This window comes from Guyanagaster necrorhizus (genome assembly GCF_019112545.1).
Source record: "Guyanagaster necrorhizus MCA 3950 unplaced genomic scaffold BT62scaffold_39, whole genome shotgun sequence".
NCBI classification, from domain to species: Eukaryota; Fungi; Basidiomycota; class Agaricomycetes; order Agaricales; family Physalacriaceae; genus Guyanagaster; species Guyanagaster necrorhizus.
Genome location: NW_025064918.1, coordinates 198237 through 221804, shown reverse-complemented (window position 1 = coordinate 221804; position 23568 = coordinate 198237). Strand labels below are relative to the sequence as shown.

Here is a 23568-nt window from a genome sequence, read left to right as displayed (position 1 = left end):
TGCCCACTGTTCCCTCACTAGCTGACATCAGCTAGCTGGCCTAGTCAGGCCTGCTTGCTTTCTTATTTTTCTGGTGAAGCATTCTGACACCAGAGAACTGTTTCAGGCCTCCAGGGTTATTTCTCATGTTTGGAGTCAGCCCCAATGACTATATTCTCTTTCCCAGTGTCCAGACATTCCATCTGACTCATGATATATGCCACTTCTGATCTGGCACACATCAATTAATCCATCTGATGGTTATGTGTCATACCTTGGTATGATGCAGAGTCTCTTGCAGTGTTATGCATGCTATTCACCCTTTGGTAGTGTTTCTCTGTTTATTACTTTGTTGTCATCATTCTATTTTTCTGTTTAACACTCAGTTATTCAGATATCTTTCTTTGGGTCTCAGTTCTCTGTTCTAAAGCATGTCTCATAAGTATGTCAATGGATGTGCATTCTTGATCAATGTAATCAGAATTGCCAATCATATTTTGATCATATTCTTTTTATTTTCAGCATGTCTTCTTGTAATGATATTGGCACATTTAGGGCCAAGTGCTAGAATCTCATGTGCAGTCTTACCCCTCTGGTATTAGTCTATCACTAGGCCATGCACTCTGCTCATTGTTACTTCAGTTTAGCATCATAATAGCTATGTTTCTTTGTGCTCTAGCCCTATTCTCTGTTATATGCATAGTAGACTGATAGATAGTCCATATAGTCTCAAATTTCACCATTTTACATGCCTGAACATGGAGAGGGCATGTCACCATACCTTTTTTATTTGATGAGATATTCAATATGAAAACTGGAGCTGGTGCCACAGTGGCCACAGGTTTTTTGAAGGCAGTGGTTGAGAACTTGCTCAATTTTATAGTGCTTCTTGTTCTCAATGAGATCAGGTTCCAGAGAAGGCAGGGCTTTTTGATTAGGAAAGGCAGATATCATGTATAAGGATAGGAGGGTCTTATTAAAAACAGAGTGTACCTTCCATATGAGAGGCAATATGAGTCAGTAGGCAGATGCACTGACCTTCTTTGTGATAGTAAAGGGGCTGGTATATTTATCAACAAGTTTCTTCTTGGGTTGTAGAAGGTGAAGATTAGAGGTGTCAAGCCAGACATGATCTCCAATGTTATACTAGATGGCAGAATGATGGGACTTGTCATATTGACATTTTATAGCATTGGCAGCCTTCTTGAGTGCCATCTTTGTTTTTTTATGGATCTTTGCTATCTGGTCCATGAATGTTGTGAAGGCAGGGGTCATATTTGATCAGCAGAATGAGGCAGCAATATGAGGGTGTTGCTTATAGTTGACAAAGAATAGGATCTTGCCAGTGGCTGAATGGATTCAGTTATTATGCTGAAAGGCTGCAAGCAGCAGCCAATTGGCCCAATCATCTTGTTGATGGTTGATAAACATCCAAAGGTACTTCTCTACTTTCTGATTAACCCATTCTGTTTGGCCATTAGTCTGAGAATGATAGAAAAGAGAGGCATTACTCTAGATCTGAAGTAGGTGATATAAGTCTGTCATGAATTTGGAGATAAACTGTGGTCCACAGTCTGAGATGATCACTTATGGCATACCATATTTGGCATAGACTTCATCTTGCAAAATCTTCACCCACTCTTCCAATGATAGTTCTGTCAAGCACATGACTGGAATGATTGCTTTAGAGAAGTGATCAACTATGATGATGGTGGTGTCATAGCTATGATACTTTGAGAGTCCAGTTACTATATCCACAGAGATATGGATTTATGGTGTCACTGGGACTTTATTGGGGTGTAAAGGAGCTGCCTCTGCCTGCATGCTGGACTTGATCTGCTGGCATGTCTCATATGCCTTCATATACCTTTCTATGTCAGCCTTCAATTTCAGCCACCAGTACTCCTGTAATACTAGCTCCATCATTTTTGCAATTTCTGGATATTCCATGATGATATGGTCATGAGAGCAAGCAATGATTTCTCCTTGAAGAGCATAATCCTGCAGTAAATAGATTCTCCCATCATAAAGGATGAGATCTCCTTTTTTTGTTATCTCTTGATCATGGTTGATCAAGAGGGCTATCTTCTGATCCCAAAGTTCTGTCCATCATGTTGCACTCTTGATGCACTCATGCATCTCTTTCTCTGTCAGCATGATCATTGCTCTAAAGTGTTCCACTTTAAGAATGATCATTTCTCTATTGTTGTTTTTTCTCTGATCATGGTCTATATGTCAACTAAGAAGGTCTGCCTTTTTGTTGGTGGTCTCTGTCTTATGTTGGAGGGAGAAGTCATATTCTGCCAGCTCAGTCACTCAGCATGCTTGTCATCAGTTCAACTTCTGGAGGAGTCAGAAATATTGAAGATTCTGATAATCAGTTCATATTTTGAACTTCTGAACTGCCTCCATTAGGTAATGCCACCATTTGGTCAGAGCAAGCATTATAGTGAGTAGCTCCTTATCATATATCTCATAGTTCCTCTCCATGGTTATGAGGGCTTTGGAAAGAAATGCAACTAGTCACCATTTGCCCTCTTGCTCCTGTGAGAGTACAGCTCTGATGGCTCTATCACTGGAGTCAGCCTCCACTTGGAATCTTCCTTCCCTCATCAGTATGGCCAGTACCACATCCTCAGCCAACTGCTTCTTCAGCTCCTGAAATGCATCTTCCTGTGTGAGTCTCTATGCCCAGAGTGCATTGCTCATCAACTGTGTCATAGGACAAACTATTCAGCTGTAATCCTTGATGAATTGTCAATAGAAGTTAGTGAATCCCAGAAATGATTGGAGCTCCTTCTTCTTGGTCAGAGCCAGCCATTCTGTCACCTCTGCAATCTTGATTAGATCCATCCAGATACTTCCTTCATTGATAATGACTCCTAGATATTCTGTTTCCAATATCTTGAATTTGCACTTCTCTGCTTTAAGAAATAGTTTGTGCTTCCTCATGAGAGTGAGGATCTGTCAGACAAGTTGGTGATGAGATCTTTGAAGATGTTGTTCATCATCCACTGGAAGGTTGCTGAGGAGTTGATAATCCCAAAGAACATTACTATAGGCTCAAATAGCCTCCTATTCATGTGGAAAGTAGTCTTCCACTCATTGCCCTCCTTGATCTGAATATTATTGTATCCCCAGCACACATCCAACTTCATGTAGTATCATGCCCCATGCAACTTATCCATCAGCTTGGAGATGAGCAGAAGGAGATAGCAGTTCTTAATCATCATTTCATTAAGTTTACAATAATCTTGGACTGGCTGTATGTTACAATTTTTCCTATTTTTCTTTTTCTTTTTCTCAGAAATGACCTCTATCTTTGCTTAGTCAGAGCACTTAGGCCAGCACTTAGGACTGTGGGAATGCTTAGCTCAGCAATCCAGTCAGTCATTGTGCTATCACAATGCTGTGTGCTGTGAAGGGAGAGACAATGCTCCTTTTGTCTCCAAATGACAGTGCAGCAGTAACAGGACAACAGCTTTTGTGGAGAGCCTGGCAACAGCAGGGGTAACAGCTCTATGACAGACAATATCTTTTGTGAACATTTATTAATAGCCTGATAACAGAACAGTATTTAAGTAGTGTAGCTCTTGCTGTAATACCCCAGCTTTGAGCTAAAGTTTATTCTCTACCATCCTATCTTGAGCCACTTGCAAACACTTTGATCACACAACACTGATAGCACATCAGTGAACTCTAACAGTATAACCTGAAGTGCAAGGTTCTGTTAGTTTATCACATGTTATCAGTCATGTGGAGTTTGGGCTTAACACTGTAATTTGCCATCCTTCTTCTTTACAAAGAAGAAGGAGAATACCATTGGTGATTTTGAGGGTCAAATCCATCCACTGGATAAGTTCTCATCTAAGAACTTATCAAGCTTCTGCTGCTCTGCATAATTGAAGGGGTACACCTTGCAGTCTAGATTACTGTTGGCATTAGGGATTAATTTGATGGCATGGTCTCAGGGTTTCAGACTCAGAAGTTCATTGAAGTTCTTCTTGGCAAACAGGTCACAGAAGTCATATGCCCATTCAGCTATTATCTCTTCAAATGACTTAGATTCTTTTTGCACATTAGCCTTTGCAGCCAGATCATTGGCATAATGCAGTGCCTGCATGTTGAGATGCCCTCTCCATGTTCAGGCATGTAAAATGGTGAAATTTGAGACTATATGGACTATCTATCAGTCTACTATGCATATAACAGAGAATAGGGCTAGAGCACAAAGAAACATAGCTATTATGATGCTAAACTGAAGTAACAATGAGCAGAGTGCATGGCCTAGTGATAGACTAATACCAGAGGGGTAAGACTGCACATGAGATTCTAGCACTTGGCCCTAAATGTGCCAATATCATTACAAGAAGACATGCTGAAAATAAAAAGAATATGATCAAAATATGATTGGCAATTCTGATTACATTGATCAAGAATGCACATCCATTGACATACTTATGAGACATGCTTTAGAACAGAGAACTGAGACCCAAAGAAAGATATCTGAATAACTGAGTGTTAAACAGAAAAATAGAATGATGACAACAAAGTAATAAACAGAGAAACACTACCAAAGGGTGAATAGCATGCATAACACTGCAAGAGACTCTGCATCATACCAAGGTATGACACATAACCATCAGATGGATTAATTGATGTGTGCCAGATCAGAAGTGGCATATATCATGAGTCAGATGGAATGTCTGGACACTGGGAAAGAGAATATAGTCATTGGGGCTGACTCCAAACATGAGAAATAACCCTGGAGGCCTGAAACAGTTCTCTGGTGTCAGAATGCTTCACCAGAAAAATAAGAAAGCAAGCAGGCCTGACTAGGCCAGCTAGCTGATGTCAGCTAGTGAGGGAACAGTGGGCATAGTCTTGACCCAGAACAGAATAAGCACAGCAGCTGCAATATGCATGTGAATAATTCCTGTGAGATCTAAAACACAGTCCCATGCACTAAAGATACTATAGTAGGGTTGGATTAGTAAGTACCACAGTAGAGTATTTAAATACCATATTGTATGAGTAGAATACAAGTTTTTGACCCTCACAGTTGTGGTGTATTGGGCACAGAAAGCCTTGCACCCTAGCTCTGGGTTTGTGTTTGCAACTTTGAGTGAGAGAATAAACTTGTTATTGAAATAGTTAAGAGAGACTTGAGAACTGAGCAAGGTACAGAAGCTTGCATGAGACTTGAGTTCAATTTGATAAGAGGTTTTGAATTGCACTCTAGCCTGAGAATAAGAGAGCAGTGTCTGAAGGGCACTATCTTGAGTTTTTGAGGTATTTGTGATGCACAGCACTACAGGTGGCAGAGGTTCAAACCCTTTGGGTCTGTCAGACAGCATTTATTGTGTTTTGTGTCTCTGGATCACATAGGTTTGAATTCTGTGGGTCTACAATCAGTTTGGAAGCTTGTGTACAGAGATCTGAACTCTTTAGCACTTGTGAATGTGTCTGTGATTGGTTTCTGCTTAGAGTGCTAAGCTTTGAGTCATGTATTGTGTATGTTAGGGATTTTGATTTGATCTGAGCTATGCTTGGAACCTTTTTGAGAGTTGTGGGATTGTTTCAATGTATTGTATTGAGCTACAGTACCTTTGCCTTGAAGCCCAGCAACATCTGTTGCCACCTCTTGTTTTGAGTGAAAAGCTTTGAGACTTAGAGAGATCTAGGACTGTTATATGCATACTATTGCTATTCACACACTGTGGATTCATTGGAGAAAACAATTAGATTTGCTGTTACTACTTTTATCACATTATAATCTCTCCATGAACTAAGAGTATTGTGTGTGTGTTGGTGTGGGTGTGATCAGTGGATAGCACTCTGATGTATCCATTTTCACCTTGCATGCACACAGCACCTCTTCAACATAGTGAGTGAAAACTTTTGGTTGTACTTGACTGATTCAGGGAGGTTGGTCATGTTAGTCTTAGCTTTGTCATTGTCATCCTGTTTTGCTGAGCACTTTGAATCTGTAGTGCTTGTCAATGTAAAGGATGTGCCATTGGTTGTAAGCATCACTTCTCAATCCATTTTTGATCAATCAATCCTTTATGTGACTATACACAAAACTCAGTGTTCCTAACTGCCAAGAGATGGGTGTCTCAGTCATCAGCAATGAAAGACTTCACTGTGTATCACTTGTATTTCTGTTGTTGAGGCTTCATCTCAAGCTCAGAGCAAATTTTAGTGGCAATCATACTGTAGCTGACTGTTAAAGATATCAATTCTAGTGATGGTTTGAGAGAGAGGGGGGGGGCACTCTTATAAAACATCCAGCTCTCTGTGAACAAGCATCAGTCTGCAAAAGTTTTTCTAATTGTTGCTTTGGTGGTGGGCAAATTTTTGCATGCATCCCCTAAGTGTATGTTGAGAAACCGGTTTTCTGGTAGATTTGTTTATCATCAACTCTTAGGCTCCCAAAATGATAGTAATATGACTTGGCCTGATAAGAGGAACAACTTAATATGGCATGGTGACTTGGAGGCTTGAGGCAGATGAATGAGTGCTTGGAAATCTCACTTTTCCTCATATCTATTGCATGCACATGTCAATCTGCTCCTTTTGGTAGTGCTTTGTCCTCCATGGTGGGTAGTCAACAAGGCTTGCTGTCCCTCTGGACATGGATCTGCTTGTGCTGTCTCATGCCAACACCCTGTTCCTGTACTTGCCTGATATTCAGTACATGGAAGGTGCAGAACTAGATGTGCATGTTATCTGGAAGAAGATAAAACAGTAAATTAGTCTTCAACTGCAACAACAAGACATGCTTGGATTAGACAGATATTGTCCCCAGTAAGTTCTGCATTGAGCCTAACTGTCTCTCAGTCCTGTCACTGACTCAGTAGCCACAAGAACATATGAGTCTGCCTTTCTGTATGCATCTTATGCAGAGTCTTACTTGCAGCATCTTTTTCAATGCCATCCATCTTCAACACCTAACCCTCAAAAGCACCTGCACCAAGGAGACTAGGATCTTATTCTCATCATTTCATGTTTGTTGAAAGTACAGAGGAGAGTACAGTATAGAGGATTAGATTAGCTGAGAGAGAGAGAGACATTGTACTTAAATACATTTTGTACTACTTCGAGAGCTTTCTATGAAATACTATCTAAGTCCCGATCACGGTCCAAGTCAGCTGCCGCTGATTGACATAGTGCATAGTGTCTTCGAGTACATTCTTATACTCGCTCAGGATTGCTATCCCAACAACGTTAGATGGGGGCGCTATGCATAATATTGACAAGGGTACATCAAAGAACCAGAGCAGTCAGACTAGCAATGGAACACAATGATATCAAAAGCTAATCCCCGAAGACAAGGAAAACCCCAGGCTGAGCAATCGTTCTGGGTACCATACTTTGTCCTAGATATCACCCAGGCTGGACTCCATCGTGGGCTGAACAAGAACAGCACTAAACGGTGCAGCTTTCACTGGTGGCTGGTGGCTGGTGGCTGGTGGCTGGGTGGGCGGAGGACGAGCCACGTCCCGCAGGTAGCCATTTCTGAGAGGATGAACATGATGGGACGCCGTACGGAAAGATGGCCCAATGAATCAGAATCCGGACGACGAGCACAGCGTCTCGTCAATTTTGAGTATCCAAAGTTTCGTTTCATCCCAAGTCAGACTCAGACAGAATTCATACACGCGTTTCCGTCATTGATATACGGGACAAGCTGCGATTATTGGTAATAGCGAAGCAGAGGAAATCTAGTGAACCCACAGCGAACATGGTTGATGTAATCCAACTCTTTTAAGCCAGATATATCAAACAATAACCAGGAATGAGCATACTCCCTCCACGATTGATTTGATCCCCTCACTTCCTTCCTTCCCACAAAATAAACCGCCAAGGCGTCTTATCTTGACCCAGCGAGCGACTACACACAGCCACAATCGGGCCGCACAAAATCACCTCGGCAGGGGGGGCATTTCCACACCATCAGAAAGCTCGCGGCCACAAATCGTCCAACGCAACGCATTCTATCCCAGAATCCAGAAATGACAGAAACAAGCGAAAAAGAAAACCGCGCCGCGCGAGACAACAATAATAACAATATAGGGCAGATTGCCAAACAAACAAACAAGCTTCCTAATCAAAACATATCCGATCGACATAAAGGACAGCTCGACGAATGGCTCGTATTGAACCACTGGAGGAGAAGAAGAAGAAGAAACAGTTAAGCGTGAGCCCCAGTTACATATAACCGAACTACCCGACAAACCTTATATAGACATCCACCATGGAAGCGGTTTTTACACGTTCTACAGGGTCTCTGGGGGAGTGTGCCATCCATGACGCTTATTATACTGTCAGGGATCAAGATGTCAGCCCACCACCAAAAGGAAACGAAGGAAGGAAGGAAGGAAGGAAGGAAGGAAAGAGTCGAACGTACGAATAGCAGATAGCACACTCTACTTGTCCCTCAAAGTGCAACGTAACATTCTTCTTGAACAAGCCTAAACCATCGACAATCCGGCCATTCTATAGAGATGTGCATCATCAGCTCAACGGAACGAGAGAGAGAGAGAGCGCAAACAAGCATATCACTTGCCCAAATCGTCTGCTGGACACCAAGCATCCAAGCCCTCCAACGCTTTTCGTCCACGCCTATTCGTTTCATGTCCTTGACCTCGATCTTATGTAGAGGCCAATCCGTCGGGATCCTCAGCTTCATCTCAAGCTGGTGCTCATCCACAAGGTACGATGCAACGACCTCATTTACATTAGGTGCGACCTTGATCTTGAACGTATCGTCTTCCAGCTCTGTCGCGGCCTCGGAACTCTTGACATGCACCAACTCCGTGCGAATGATAGCCGGAGAGAAATGCGCCGATGTATAAGAGACGATGGTAGAGGAAAGCTGGCGATCCTTGCAATCGAGTATCCAGCTGTGTATCAGCGAGGGAACATTCAAAAGGGCTCGATAGTACAGATATGCAGCGAGAACCTGTAAAGTAAAGGCTTCGTCGGGTTCATAAACTAGTAAAATTTCTGTTAAGGAAAGGGTCAACGATGACCGTAGGTAACATGCGTACGTTCGATGTGGTATTCGTCCACAGCCCACAGATCTAGCTTATAAACCTTAGCGGCGCCTTGATCCAGGTTGAGCGTGCTTAGCACCATAGGCATGAACGATCCGGCAATGATGTCTAAACTTCGCAACTGGTCGATATAGCTCGCTTTGACTTTCAAGGACTGGGCGCACCACCATTAGAAAAATGATACTCGCAAGAGCAGAAGATCGAACATACCGAGCCAAAGAAAAGATCAAAGACAATCATCCAGCCAAGCAAGTAACCAAATACGTTCTGAAATACGCGTCAACCGATGGCATCATTATGTTAAAATACACCGTACATTCGGGCGCTCAGCCGAGTTTGCATCATCAAAGTTGAGAGACTGCTGGAGGATACTGACAAGTTCACGCGGCAGTTCGGCCTTGAAGGTATTCTCGCCATCGACAGCGGCTTCAACCACCATGTGCTCCGTACGCTTGTAGGCCGCCTGCTGTAAAAGCATGTATGCCTTCTTTTGCACCTCAGTCCCAGTATCCATGACAAGGTGGCACATCTACTTCAGCCATCAGCATCGAAAGAAAAAAAAATCCTCGGACATGAAAACGAAGATAACCTTAGGCAGAGTATTGTGATCTATGAGATCCGCCGGCAAATCTTGTACTACAGCAAGAACGAGCTCTAAACAGCGAGACCTTGGAACAGAAGCACGTCCGTCTAAGAATGGCAATGAGATACATCTCGATGGGAAAACTTTTGGATGATCGCATACCCAGTCGTGACGATGCCAAGTCTCGAACCATTTTTAGAATCGGTAGTCGCCGTGACCGCCAATCCTCACGAAGCACCTTGTTCGTCAATGCGAGGTCCTTGATGACAAGAATCAGCCTCAGCGTTTGCGCTAGCGAAACAAAAGTGTCATCGTCATCGAAAGAAGAGTTCTACAAAGGATCTTCTTAGCAAGCGTGTAGCTTAAGAAAGGAAGAAAAACCGCGGCTAACGTCAAGATTGTTCTCCACCACATCAAAAATGAACTGCCAGTGTGATCCCTCCAGGTTCTGAAGAATCGGAGCAAGGTGACAGAACGTCCATGTCATCGCACTCTGGACCTCCTCGTCTAGATCCTCGTCAGACGCAATCCACTTCTCACACGTCTTGACCACGTTCAGTGCCCTTTGTTGAGGGAGATATACGACTTCCGAGTCTGCATGAGGTGCGCTAGCAGCCAACTTACGGAGGGTAATAAGCCCGTCGGCATTTGCTTTCGCTGGCGGGACACCCATCAGGGATGCTGCGAGCTCATTCCGATACCTGTCAAGACGTGGAGGCTCTGGTGCTACTTCAACCACAGCGCGGACAATAGCCATAGAGGTTTCTGGTGCTATAAGCAAAGGGGGCGAACGTCACTTCAAACACAGACAATAATCGGAGATAAACTCACCCGTTCGATCGATACTCCTAGCAAAAGCGATCCATCGATCTGCTTCCGCTTTATCGGCATCATGCAGAACATGAGACAGCACACGACCAAGGATACGAGCCTCCCTCATCTCATCGCCTTCCCGCGCCCTCACGATCTGATCCCTCAAAAACACAGCCAAAGGCGGACCGGCCTCATCAAGCGGTCGTCCATTCGTCAAAACGTCCAAAACTTTCAGTCTCCAACCATCATCCGACGCCGAAGTCAGCAGATATGTACAGATCTGTTGCAGCTTGACGATCAGCCCTTCCAAGTCCATCAAAGCTTCTGTCCCAAACGCCGGACTCGACCATACAGGGCAGGCACTATAATCTTCTGCGTATAACGAAAGCGCTATCAGATGCCGGAGCGCCCATGTATTACGTCGAGCACTCTGTCGGTCCTCCATGAACACGAACAGAAGCATACTGACAAGCCGGGCGTACGGCGAGAATCCACGAGAATCGCATTCTGGAAAGCCAGTCTCTCCGTATTGCCCTGGGGGAATTAAAGGGTCGAGAACGGCTAAGGATGGATGTATAGGATCTGATGACATCTCATCGAGCATCTCATCGAGTTCAGGTTCAGATAGAAGACATGACAAAGGAGCTATCACTTCTTTGAGTGTTGCTTCCGATAGTGCCTGCAAAACGTGCTCCGGACTAAATGATGGTCAGAATAATGGAGATATTCAGAAGCAAGAGGCTCTGACTGACCTAGGCCGCATTTGCGTGTCGACCACGATTGTCTTCAGCAGGTCTTGTATCCCCGAAAAAATGGCAGTCTCGTCAAAATGATTCAAGTCCCGCTCTTGTATGAAACGGTCCCACAGAGCTTGTGCAGCAGCAGTGCCATCGAGAGACGAGACGGATCGGGGAAGCACGTATCCGAGAAGGAAGACGTACGGCAGAGCATCAATAGCGAGCAAAGACGGTGAATTGGTAAATCGAGGTAGAGAGAATAGCGCCGTTGATATCAATACCAGTAACGTATCAACCGAACCGTGAGATTCGTTCTCAGAGCGAAGCAATACATTGATATCGGCCATAAAGACCGACCCCAGGGTCTGTATCAGGGAATCGAACCCATTCTTGGACAGGATGAGACCTATTGTGTAAGCATAAATAATATATATTCCTGCGACGAGAAGAAAATACTAACCTGGCTTTTGTAGTACTTGCTGCATGAGAGACACCTCCGGTGAGCCTGAGGGCTTGTGTACCGATTCCACGAACAATTGATGGACCTGGGTATCAAGCTGCGTCCCTGCCATATTGATGTCCACTCTGGCATCCAGCAGCCGCTTTAGCGACGACGGGAGAGTATCCCAATGTTGTCCAATGTCGTCCAAGGTGTTATGCCAAACGGTGTAACGTAGAGCTTCATCCTTCCTGTGCGAAAGATAGGCAAAAAAGAGGGGCTCAGAACGAGTCAAGGTAAGATATGCGTGTTTGCTGACGAGACCATCGAGTTTCTGTATCAGTTCCGTTTGTCAGATCATGAATGGGGAGCGAACGAACCACGATTCCTCACCGAGGCGAATTCCAGATCGTCACTAAACAGACGTTGTCCAAAGATGTTGAGCATGCCAACAAGTGTGTGTACGCCATTTCCAAGTTGATGATCCTCCGATGGCTCATTGAAACTATGCTCCCAGTCTCCGATTGCTGAACGAAGGATCTCCTGCAACAACACATGCGACGACGTATAGAGCTCCGAGTCATCTGGTAATCGATCGAGAAGAGTCTTGAGGAGACAGGGGACGAATGGTGATCCCGAATTTTTCATGATTTGACTAAAGACACTCCAAGTAGATCGGAACAAGTCTGTTGTCAAGAAACATCAGCGTCACTCTACCTCGAGCCTCGAACCCACAGACCGTTATCAATAGCTTCCAATGAAACCAGAGTCTCCGACACTGTATCACACAATTTCTCCTCCTCTACTTTCAACGTCCGGTCTTCCAGAGCCTTGAATGTTCTCACGACCTGGTCCCCTACTAGTTCGTCCATCTTGGTCTCGGTACCCAATAACAGCGAAGCATGTCCCGCATCGCGATGAACCCTTCTCAGAAGGAACACCATGCACTCATAGAGCGACTCCAAAAATGCTCCACTCGCCTTGGTGCGATTCAAGCCCCTAAGCGCGCGTCCATCAATGGCAGCCCAAAACGACGTGAAAAAATCCGCCAAGGGCGATGAAGATGACGTCGAAGCGAATATCTAACGAAGGATCAGACCAGATGTGAACCCGGCAGCAGCAAACAAGACCCACTGAAGAAGGTATTGTCGATATGATGATAACCACCGTTGGGTAACCCTGTATGGGGGACCCGGAACATCCGAGCTGGAGAAACTGCAAAAACTCGTCGTATGAGGGGCGACCTTTCAAGGGAGGGTGTTGCTCCTCATCTTCTTCGTCACTGGAACCGTCCTCTTCGAGCCTGGGACTGTCGGCCAACTCCCATGCATTTGGATGATCTGTTAATGAAGTTTATTATCCGCTGCAAGCAGACCGAAATACTCACCTTTCAGAAAGCGAAGTAAAGGCTGCCACATGACAGTATGAACAGTTGTATCGGACTCGACCCAAGCAGAGTGAAGAATAGCCGCGCTTAAAGTAGATAGCTGTGTTTGAATGGGATCTAGCCTTGGATGAGAAACGATGGGTCACATACAGAAAAGGACCACGAACGTCGCAAAAGAGCTTGCACAAGTGCCCAAGCTGCTTTCCGAACGGCAGGTTGACCATACCCAAAACATTCCTCGTCTGCCGGCACAAACGGGGCCGACTCTCTGCAGTGCAACCCTGACCAAAAGACAAGGCTTGAAAGCTGCCCATGGAATTCCGTCTTGACATTGTCTGTGTCCAAATTGTTTGAACGAAACTAGGAAAAAAAAAAAAAGGCTGGCGACTTACCGATTATCCATCTGATCGCACCGTACGCGCCAACTCGTATCCGAGCTTTCCTATCCTGTTCATCTTCTTTTAAATCCTCAGACTTGAATCGCGGTGTTGATTCTGGCTCCACCTTTCTCGACGCGCCTTTAGTCGGCGGTGGTGGTGGTGGAGCGGGCGGCGGCGGCGGGTTCAGATCCAGATAGACAGCAAGCGGATCCATCGCAGCTCGGTGCACGAATGTCACAAGACACGAAAACAACCCGCTCTCCTTGTCGTTCAACAACAGGTCGTCGCCCAAGAGCGCGTTGAAACTCTGCCACGACGATAGTGCCGATGCCGCCACACCACGGTCGATATCGTGGGCAGCCACACACCAACTTCCCAGGATCCATTCCGCCTCGCGCGTCGAACAGGTATGGAAATGGGCAAGGATAGCCTCCCCCATCAGCAAAACAAACGATTTGTGTAGATCTGCCGTTAGTTGTCGGATCCGCCGTGAAGGATGGAGGAACAGCGCCGATACGTGGTGCATCTTCACATCTGCCTCATCAGAATCGCAGAATCGCAGCTAGCGATGAAGGGACGACAACGCACCCATACTGGAAACATGACATGCAGCGTCGGCATCAGCTCCTCATCACCCGCCAGTGCCTTCTCCACCCATTCCGACTGCAGGTCCTCCAGCGCGTGGCCCTTGGTGACCACAGCCTTCTTCCCCAGACTCCGCAGAACGACCAACAACTCCGGCGGAAGCTGATGCGCTATACCCGTCGTCTCCAAAGGATCTGGCTGAACCGGAGCAGGCTTCACTGGCGGAATATACACTCTCTGCCGCGGCTCCTTCTTCCCCTTGCCCTTCTCCTTGTTCTTCGCCCGCTTTTCCTTCCCCGGACCTGTTTCAGGCGGCTCAACGCTACCCGCGGCTTTCTTCGCATGCTTTTTGCGCGTCCCGGACGTGGCTGATGACTTACCACTGCCGCTGCCTTTTGCCATTGATAAATTCGCGAAATTAGAAAGGGGGGAATAAGGTAGGAACGCGCGTGAAGAATAGTGGTCGTTCGTGAAAGGAAGGTCGGTAAAAAAGGGCTGATCACTGACACACTGTCGGTCCGTCCCCGGCGTGTCACGTGATACGCGGCCCGCTTCTTCCCACCGGTCCGATGGTTCCAAAAGTTCCTTTATATGTCGATGTGGGGGCAATTTGTACAAGAAATCTCTAAAACTCTTCCCCCTCTTGTCAATCGTACTACAAATGCAGTCAAGGTCGCCGGTTGGCTCTATTGCGTCTGTGAAAGATAGACTGACAGGCATAATAAGCCACCTTAGCACCACCACCAAACCACGCGTTGTGATCTGCAGGAACCTTGGGCCAGATGTTATGCCGCTGTTGGAAGGAAGGAGCGACGTTGAGGTGAGATTACTCCTTGTCTGTCTTTATGTTCATCCTCGTAGAAACGTCCCCCAGGTAGTCGTATGGCCGGAAGACTCATCTTGCGATAGGAAATGGTTGTTAGAACAGGTCAGGGGTGCTGCGGGTGTTCTGCTGATGTTCCCAGAGAAGGTATGTGTCGCTTATCGTTTTACAATTTACATCCTTGACTCCCCTTTCTACCAGGCCGATAAAGCCCTCTTCGAAGCTGGTAAGCTAAACCGACATGGCAAATAGTTGAATCTTGGCCTTATACTACTTGGATCTACAGCTGGCCCAAGCCTTCGCGTCGTATCAACCATGTCTGTCGGCTACGGTGCGCAATTTAGACCTCCTATAAAATTATCACAACGGAGCACTCGTTCCACAGAGCACATCGATCTCACCGAGCTCACGAACCGAGGTGTCAAACTAGGATACACACCAGACGTGCTGACCGACGCTGGTCCGTCCCCTCTTTAACAACCTCCAATCTACACTTACCCTCCACAGTTGCGGACATCACTGTGATGCTCGCCCTCATGGCCAGCAGGAACGCCGGATCAACCATAAACCTAGTCCAATCCGGGGAGGTAAGCCTCCCTCCCTAATCCCATCCCAAAAGTAAATAAACTCAAAACACCAAAACACACCCAACCTCAGTGGCCAAAATTCCGCTGGGCCCCATTCGCATTCTGCGGTCCCCAAATCAGCACCCTCCCCTCCTCCCCAGACCGCACCGTCGGTTTCCTCGGTTTCGGCCGCATCTCCCAAGCCACCCTCAAGCGCCTCATACCCTTCGGAATCACCTCCTGCCTATACACCGCCAACCCCCACTCCCCACCCGCCACCGACCGGGACACCGCCATCCTCTCGCACCACCCGACCCTCAAAACCCTCCGGCGCGTCACCGCAGACGAGCTCGCGCGCTCGAGCGACATCGTGTTCGTCCTCGCCCCAGGCGGAGAGAGCACCAAACACCTCGTCGACGAGGCATTCCTGCGCAAGATGAAGAAGCACAGCGTCCTCGTCAACGCCAGCCGGGGGACCCTCGTCGACTCGGACGCGCTGGCAAAGGCGCTGAGCGAGGGCTGGATTTGGGGAGCAGGGTTAGACGTCGTAGAGGGCGAACCGAACATCACGCTTGACCATCCTCTCGTCAAGGAGCCTCGGTATGTTTCTTACTAACCAGTTTTGTAGAACCCCCCAGCCCCAGGCTGATTATTCATTATTCCTTTCAGTTGTGTCATTCTGCCTCACATCGGAAGCGCCAGTATAGAGACCCGAATCGATATGGCTACACTCGCTCTGAACAACCTCTTAGCCGGCGTTTTTGGCGAAGAATTACCCGCAGAGTTGAAGATCTAGACAGAAAAAGAAAAGAATTAATTTTAGATGATTGATTTCTGATGGCTGCGTCTGCTTTCCTCCGCCGCATGTCTGTGTACGTAGATCTTTGTGACGACTTGGGGTCGTTTGTTCTTGGTCCAGAAAAAAAGACTAGATGACCAGTAATATTACATATTCCCCATTACAATCTGGGGGTGGGAGATAATGATCCGCTTAGGTCGAGCCCTAGATCGTCTGCTCTGCGAATTGCGCCATCGACCAACACATGGCCACTTCACCCAACTTGTTGCCGCGGTGTACCTTTCTCATCGGTCATCTTCGGGGCTTGCACCAATTATTCCGAATACCAGATTCTGGAATGCCGGGGGACATATATAGATGGTTAGGTTACGCAGGCGATCAGGGCCTGTGCAGTAGTTACAGTTACACTCTAACCAGTGCGGCACCGACTGCCAACCCGAATGGTAAGAATACCCCCACAGCCTGAGGATCAAAGGCACACAAACTAACTAACTAACTAGTAGGAACCTCCTTCGCCCCGACGATATCGGTCCGAACACTGTTTAAAACCTTAAAAAAAAGATTGATATATGCACTACTACTAGACGCCGGCACTGTCTCGAATTCGCCGGTATATGTATTTAATGCATCGACGTGACTCGAAGGTATTCATTCCACCCACGCGCTCGAGAACTGTAGTCAGAGTATAATGGAGAACCGCAACCCCACTGGGTCCGAAAGGACAGGTCCACCAGAGTCAAGGCCCTCCTAGCACGTAACGCGTATATAACAGCGGCGATTTCAAACTCGCTAATGTACACGGAAACGCAATCCATGCGATGCGGACAGTTGGGCTTACTAGGTCCTGTTCATGATTGATGAGTTCGGTGCTAGTCTCCGAGGAAGGATACGCATACGCACCTCATTTTACTTGGTACTATTTGGATAATATTCCGACATGTCGGAAGAACGTCCGTAATATGTTTCCCCATCTCCAGCTGTGCCATGCCCCGCGAAAGCACAAAGCATATTCTCCGCAATGATCGATGATATGCAAGGACCTGGTCGAGCTCGTCCCAGTCCATGACGATGGGAAGGGAAATCCCGATAACTACTAGTTCTTGCAGATGTCTAGACTGTACCGTGGTGAGTATGTCCGTGATCAAATGACCATCTGATGGCGTAGGTGGTAAATGGAGATGAAGAGAGCGAAGAAACGTGCAGGGGGAGACGTCAATGAGTGAATCTAACGGCAACGTGAGAAAAGGTTGGTCATCACAGTGATCGAAATCGCAAGTGCTCACGGTCGGAAAGGCTGACTTGGAGTTGCCTAATCGAAGGCCCCACACTTCTGATCAGATCCCTGATGACTCCTGCCTCCCCCTCCAGACGGCGCACGGTAGCACCAGAGTCTGCGAGCCACTGCAGCATATCCCCGCCGGAAATATCGGCAATCTCCCACTCCACGTTCGGCGGTGGTTGTGGCGCATACCCTCCTGCACCATATGTCCAGCTCACTTGTCTGGCTTCCACGCCTGCTGACCCACTGAACACATTAAAGAGTCCCGCCACCTCGCTGAAGCGCGAAAAGTGTAGCCTCTCAACGGCCAGGAAGGTCAAGGCAAAGTGCCGAAGGTGGTACATGAGCAGACCTAGCACCTCTCCAGGGACTTTTTCAAAATCTGTGTTAGCGAGCTTGACAGCTTTTACCTTTGGAAGTCTGGGGAGATTGCGAATAGCACGAATGACATCACCCAAACCATGGGTTGCTACCATCTTTGTGAGGTCGGTGAAGAGGAGACGTTGTATATATGGTTTAATGGTGCCGTGGGGCGAATCAAGAAGAGAGAGGAGACCAAAAAGGCCGCGTGTATGGAGGGGGACCGCGAGGGAGGAGAAAAGGTGATATCGTGCTGAAGGTAGGAAAGACGGATGGAGGCTGAGGGAGAGCAGTGTACGGGGAGACGCGTGCAGGTGGTCGGTGATCATGTCGATGATTTCTGGGGGGAAAGTGAAGGCAGACGTCGAGGGCATCATGGTTGTGGGAGACCATGGCAGGCTTGGACGCGGTATTTATGAAGCTCGCAGAGAAGATCTATCGGGCGAAGGTAAAGGAAGGAAGGGGCATCAGACTCAGGTCACCGATGATATGACGTTTTGCGTTCATTGGAACTACCTACGGAGCTAATTGTTGATGGGCCTAAGGAAAGGATATGAAGATCAGATCAGATTTACTTACCTTTGCCTCGGAGGAGGGGTGTTCAGAGGGCCCACGGCGGTTCTCCTCTAGTGCCCGTGCGATGAAGACGTGAACATGTGAGGAACAGATGCCGAATCGAACCTAAGGCTGAATGTGGGTGTTAGGCGCCTTCCGAGGGCTTAAGCGTTCGAGCGTGTCGCCAATCAAACGGTGCTACGCCGTTGACCATGGATGCGTTTGTCTGACAATGCGCCGCCACAGTGAGCCTCGAACTCGAGCTTTGGGAGTGGATCACGCGTCCAGCGGGAAAGGAGAATTCTGCCAGCAGTACCCGTACTCCGTTATCCTCGGAGGGGTTATGAAAGGAGACAGGGTGAACGGATTTAATTCAGAATACCGGCAAAAGCGGGAGGCCTACTTCCGCCGAACATCGGATGGGACTTTAGAAGCTGAATTGTGAAAGCATAGTTAATGCACTGGCGAAGAATGGCACAAAACTGTAGAGAATCTCGGTGCAAGGTGAACCTGTTCGTCACTAAGGCGGCATAGCACGCGAGTTGTAAGAGTAGCAGAACAGGGGGGCAACCAGGGAGTGATCAAGGTTCTTTGGACATGCGCGCCTTGTATACCCGTCGGGAGTGGCCCGTGCGTATGGATCTGCGCGTCGTCATCGATGGTGAGGGTGTCATTGTAGACTTGTCTGCTAAAATTTTTGGCGGAGCGCTTTGCACCGGGTAATATAGCCCGGTCCGAAATCCCGGCCTATAACGTGACCGATGCCGCTTGGTCCCGCGCTTTATTTTATCTTTTACTACCAACACCGACACCGACATCTTCCGCCAGTACGAATACCAATACCACCACTATCCCGTTCATCACCTTTGTACGCCAAGATTATCTCTACCTGCAGAATGTAGCTTATGCTATCCTCCCTGGGTGACTGATACCATCTTGTCCGCTATCAGATCACTGTGCTCGTCAGCCGGAATGAAACCGAGCCTATTGGAAGCTGACGGACGGCATTGACTTGACAGCTCGAACAGTACAAGGACAGAGTTCACTTCAAAGTCATATATGCCATTAGGTGCTGTCCAACAACATGAACGGGTGGATGCCTTATATATATACACGGGGAAACCCCCGAAGGATCAGCTACTCTCGCCGAAAGTCGGAATGGAAGCAAGGGAGCTCCAACAGACCCTAGTCGGTGGGGCAAACGCGAACATTCAGTTTCAACACACAGCCGTGGCGATGAGGATCCACACCGCATGCAAGTGTCCATGCACGCCGCATCGATCCCGCTGTCAATGATGACCCAGACAAGGACAACCAGTAGGCGAGAGTTGAGGGACAGCGGGCGAGAACAGTGAGCACACGAGCCGTGGCCAAAGGCGCCAGTAAAATTCAACTGCATCTCGAGCTGACTGGACTGGGTAACGAGGCTCGGAAGTGCTTGGAAAGGACATGCGATAAGATCCCACCACGTGACGTTCATCTTATCTTCGTTCTGCGTGTCTATTTTTTCTTCCGCACCATGCTGTCGCGTCGGCATATGGGTCGCCCTGGCAAACGATCTCGGTCGATAAATCCGCTCGACGTGTCTATATATTCCAGTCAGCATTAGCATGGCGCTCCTCACTACTCATCCAACATGGTCTTGCCCTCTGAACCCGAATTCGAACAGGTTCCTATTTTTTTCTCTCCTTTTTCTTTGGGCATTAATTGACTGTGATATAGGCTCTGGGAGAGCTCGCGCTCAGTATTGGCCCCTTCCTCGCAGCCAACCCATCCTACCAGAAAGCTTTCGAGATCGTCCAAATCCCCGAACGGGTCCTCCAATTCCGCGTTGTATGGGAAGACGACCAGGGGAATGCGCAAGTGAACCGTGGATTCCGTGTGCAGGTACTTCTAACAAGTCGCTTCACATCTTACTACCTCGATTCACGTCTTTAACCCCCCCCCCCCCCCCCAAGTACAACTCTGCTTTGGGTCCCTACAAAGGCGGCCTGCGCCTTCACCCCTCTGTGAACCTCTCCATCCTCAAGTTCCTCGGCTTTGAGCAGACATTCAAGAATGCTCTGACCGGGCTCAGCATGGGAGGAGGCAAGGGTGGCTCGGATTTCGACCCCAAGGGAAAGAGCGACGCAGAGATAAGGAGGTTCTGCGTGGCATTTATGAGCGAGCTATTTAGACATATCGGGCAGGATACGGACGTTCCTGGTAAGCCACCACTGTCTAGTCTTAACTTATTGAATAGAGTGACTCACATCCTTATCTTTTCCCCCTCACCTACCCTTTTACCCCTCTAGCCGGCGACATCGGCACTGGTGCTCGCGAAATCGGTTTCCTCTTCGGCGCGTACAAGAAACTGCGCAACGAGTTCGTCGGTGTCCTCACCGGCAAGGGCGCACACTGGGGCGGGTCGTTCATCCGGCCCGAAGCCACCGGGTATGGCCTTATCTATTACGTTGAGCATGTAATGTAATCCCCTCGCGCACCACTATCCTCCTCCTGACGCGCCCGCAGATGATCCCTCTCGCGTGTCCCGAATACCCGCTCACCTCACCCAACACGCTTGTTGCCATCTCCGGCGCAGGCAACGTCGCGCAGTACACCGCCCTCAAGGTCATCGAGCTCGGCGCGACGGTCGTTTCGCTCTCCGACTCGAGGGGCGCTCTCATCGCCGAAGAAGGATTCTCGAAAGAGGTCGTAGAGAAGATCGGGTCGCTCAAGTTGAGGGGAGGGTATCTGGAGTCGTACGCGGACTTTGCAGCACCTGAGGAGAAATACAAGTATTATCCCGGTACGCGCGCGGTTCTTGTCTGTTCGTAATAACAGAAGACTGAGCAGGAAAAAAAAAAAAAAACAGGACAACGGCCATGGGCTCTTCTCTCGCAAGTCCACATCGCGCTCCCGGGCGCGACGCAGAATGAAGTGTCGGGTGAAGAAGCCGAGGCGCTCGTCAGGGCGGGCGTGAGGGTCGTAGCGGAAGGATCTAACATGGGCTGCACGGCGGAAGCCATCGAGGTCTTTGAGGCGTCTCGCAGGCAGGGCGCCGGTGGGGTCTGGTATGCACCGGGGAAGGCGTCCAACTGCGGGGGGGTCGCTGTCTCGGGCCTGGAGATGGCGCAGAACAGCCAGAGGCTCACGTGGATGCCTGCTGAGGTCGATGAGAAGCTCAAGGGGATTATGGGCAGCTGCTTTGAGGTGGGTTTTTTTTTCTTTCTTAGTTCTTCCTTTTGTTGGGTTTGGCTGACGTGCATTTTAGACGTGCTTGGGTGCTGGAACCAAGTGGTCCGGCGAGGAGTTGGCGGAGGGCGTGCTTCCTAGTTTGCTCTACGGTGCTAACGTTGCTGGGTTCATCAAGGTCGCGAATGCGATGAAGGAGCAGGGAGATTGGTGGTAAGAGCCTGGGAGGATGGATACCTTTGTAACATACATAACAGAAATTATTTATCGAGTGAAAAAAGCCTTCTTGTATATAGTATCTAAGTAATCGGATTGGTTCTTCTTGGTTCATGTTTTGTTTTGGACTCATTTGGGTGAAGAGAGTGCACTCGGTTTACTTGTAGACTGTAGGTTATTGCAAGTTGGAATATATAGCTAATTGAGCTATCTCATAACCCCTTTACGCGCTCGAATCGAATGTATGACTAAGCTCGATCCGATCCTTCACGTACCAACGATTTGAATAAAAGGGGGTCCTAGATATGTTATGTAACACATCGACTGGTCCATGGAATCTGGCTTGCAAGTACAACTAATAATAACCACGCGTTGTCGCGTTTTCCACGGCACGGAGCCAAAAATCGATTCATTCATTGCCCAAGTGCTTTTTCCTGCATCCTCAACACTCAACACTCAGCACACCGAGGGCCGGGGAAAGGGGGGGGGGGGATTCTAAATCCTGTCTTCCTCCTCAGAAGCAGAGACAGCGGAAAATTCACAAATTCATCCTCGAGGACGATGCGATGCGAGGTGGGTCCTGATTCCTGATTCCTGATTCTTGATTCCTGATGGATTGATAGACCCGACCCGCCTGAATGGCTGGTCAGGGACTGCGCCCGGACACAGCCCTTCGTCGCCTGGCGATCCTGATCCTGATCGGTTCCCCCCCCCATCTTGATGCCAATGCGCGGGGAAGTTCCCTAATGACGAGTGACCTCTGACCTGCTCGTGGTAAGATGTCCAGAAACGAAAAATATTGTCTTTTTTTTTTTTTCTTTTTGGAGGCCCTTTTCGAGACCCCCCCCCTCCCCCCATCCAAGGAGAGCTCTCAATGGTTTTTCTTTCTTTCTTTTTTTCGCTCGTATTCAAGGTCCCGGAGCTAGACAGGGCGAGCCGTACGACCGTTTTGCCGACCGCACAATGTGCCCATCCATCTCCCTTCCGTTCTGTGTAAGTGGTAGGTACCCCGCCGGATATGCATATTGCTGTTTGCTTATCATTTTTTTTTTGTCTTCCAAAGTCGTGCAGAAAATCCATCCCACACCCAGAACGTCCCCTCGTCGCAAAGCCTCAGCGCTATGACACTCTTATTCCGTTCTCGGCTCCCACCTCACAAGGGCTATCACACGAAGACGACTAAAGAGGGTCGTTGCAAGTGATAGGATGTACGTAACTAGGTAGTGGCGCTTATTTCTTCAAAAGGTCGGTTTTCCAGGGCTAGAGACACCAAGTAAAGATACCGTCGGAAGACTCTTGGACAGCCGAGTAGGATCATATCCCTTTGCGGAGCTCGTTGATATCCCTGCTAAATGCTATACACTCCCGGTAAGATAATAGATTACCAATTCCCGGCGCTTGACCCTCCAAATTAGTTTATAGAGTTCGGACGCGACGACCTGTCCGGGTTCCCTCTTCCACTAATGAGAAATCTGGTTCTAGTGAGTACCTCTCTTTTGGTTTTTAGAATTGGTCACGTACATTTCCTTCCCTTCCTCCCTACAACAGTTAGCATCAAGGATCGGTGGAAAAGACATCATCGGGACGCTGAGCACCGAGTCTGCATACAAGTAGCGGGTGCAGTGTATGTTGTCCCTGCCAGGATACTATACAGTAGCCTCCCTACCCGTCAACCACAATACATATCCTTCCCCCCTCCGCCCTTGACAGTGGCAATGGGCATCTCGTTGATCTCGCAGACCGACTCCGACAGTCCAAATTGTCCTCGGCATAAGCTTTGAAAACTACGTGTCAAGTTGCTGTGTCCCGCTTTTTTTTTTCTTTCTTTCTT

The 23568-nt window shown here is 48.0% G+C and overlaps 5 protein-coding genes across 5 annotated transcripts; 2 read left to right on the top strand and 3 right to left on the bottom strand.

Annotated features, from left to right (window-relative positions):
- Positions 1-7642: 7642 nt before the first annotated feature.
- Positions 7643-14437, bottom strand: BT62DRAFT_937246 (uncharacterized protein). The gene is made up of 20 exons (XM_043187282.1): positions 13969-14437; positions 13393-13906; positions 13168-13335; positions 13001-13117; positions 12748-12953; positions 12353-12695; positions 12007-12299; positions 11635-11947; positions 11190-11580; positions 10456-11135; positions 10016-10395; positions 9787-9955; positions 9631-9731; positions 9358-9570; positions 9252-9308; positions 9036-9195; positions 8537-8979; positions 8393-8481; positions 8222-8306; positions 7643-8149 (listed from the first exon to the last, which is right to left on the bottom strand). Exons 1-20 carry the CDS (start codon positions 14365-14367, stop codon positions 8093-8095), a joined length of 5178 nt encoding a protein of 1725 aa, XP_043034828.1. The 5' UTR covers positions 14368-14437; the 3' UTR covers positions 7643-8092.
- Positions 14438-14603: 166 nt separating this feature from the next.
- On the top strand, positions 14604-16331 carry BT62DRAFT_988992 (uncharacterized protein). The gene is made up of 8 exons (XM_043190132.1): positions 14604-14637; positions 14692-14785; positions 14840-14935; positions 14990-15014; positions 15075-15248; positions 15296-15375; positions 15446-15954; positions 16024-16331. Exons 1-8 carry the CDS (start codon positions 14627-14629, stop codon positions 16148-16150), a joined length of 1116 nt encoding a protein of 371 aa, XP_043034827.1. The 5' UTR covers positions 14604-14626; the 3' UTR covers positions 16151-16331.
- Positions 16332-16804: 473 nt separating this feature from the next.
- Positions 16805-18298, bottom strand: BT62DRAFT_489893 (uncharacterized protein). Its single transcript, XM_043181148.1, has 3 exons — positions 17437-18298; positions 17054-17378; positions 16805-16997 (listed from the first exon to the last, which is right to left on the bottom strand). Exons 1-3 carry the CDS (start codon positions 18167-18169, stop codon positions 16991-16993), a joined length of 1065 nt encoding a protein of 354 aa, XP_043034826.1. The 5' UTR covers positions 18170-18298; the 3' UTR covers positions 16805-16990.
- Positions 18299-18492: 194 nt separating this feature from the next.
- On the bottom strand, positions 18493-19959 carry BT62DRAFT_1011749 (uncharacterized protein; the record flags this gene model as incomplete). Its single annotated transcript, XM_043177822.1, has 6 exons — positions 18493-18610; positions 18664-18746; positions 18810-19094; positions 19152-19211; positions 19280-19419; positions 19461-19959. The coding sequence occupies 6 exons, from the start codon at positions 19957-19959 to the stop codon at positions 18493-18495; spliced, it is 1185 nt and encodes a 394-aa protein (XP_043034825.1).
- A 24-nt stretch (positions 19960-19983) lies between these two features.
- BT62DRAFT_923415 (NADP-specific glutamate dehydrogenase) lies at positions 19984-21738 on the top strand (the record flags this gene model as incomplete). The annotated part of the gene is made up of 7 exons (XM_043184506.1): positions 19984-20016; positions 20070-20234; positions 20306-20552; positions 20642-20808; positions 20859-21135; positions 21202-21539; positions 21601-21738. 7 exons carry the CDS (start codon positions 19984-19986, stop codon positions 21736-21738), a joined length of 1365 nt encoding a protein of 454 aa, XP_043034824.1.
- Between the last annotated feature and the right edge of the window lie 1830 nt (positions 21739-23568).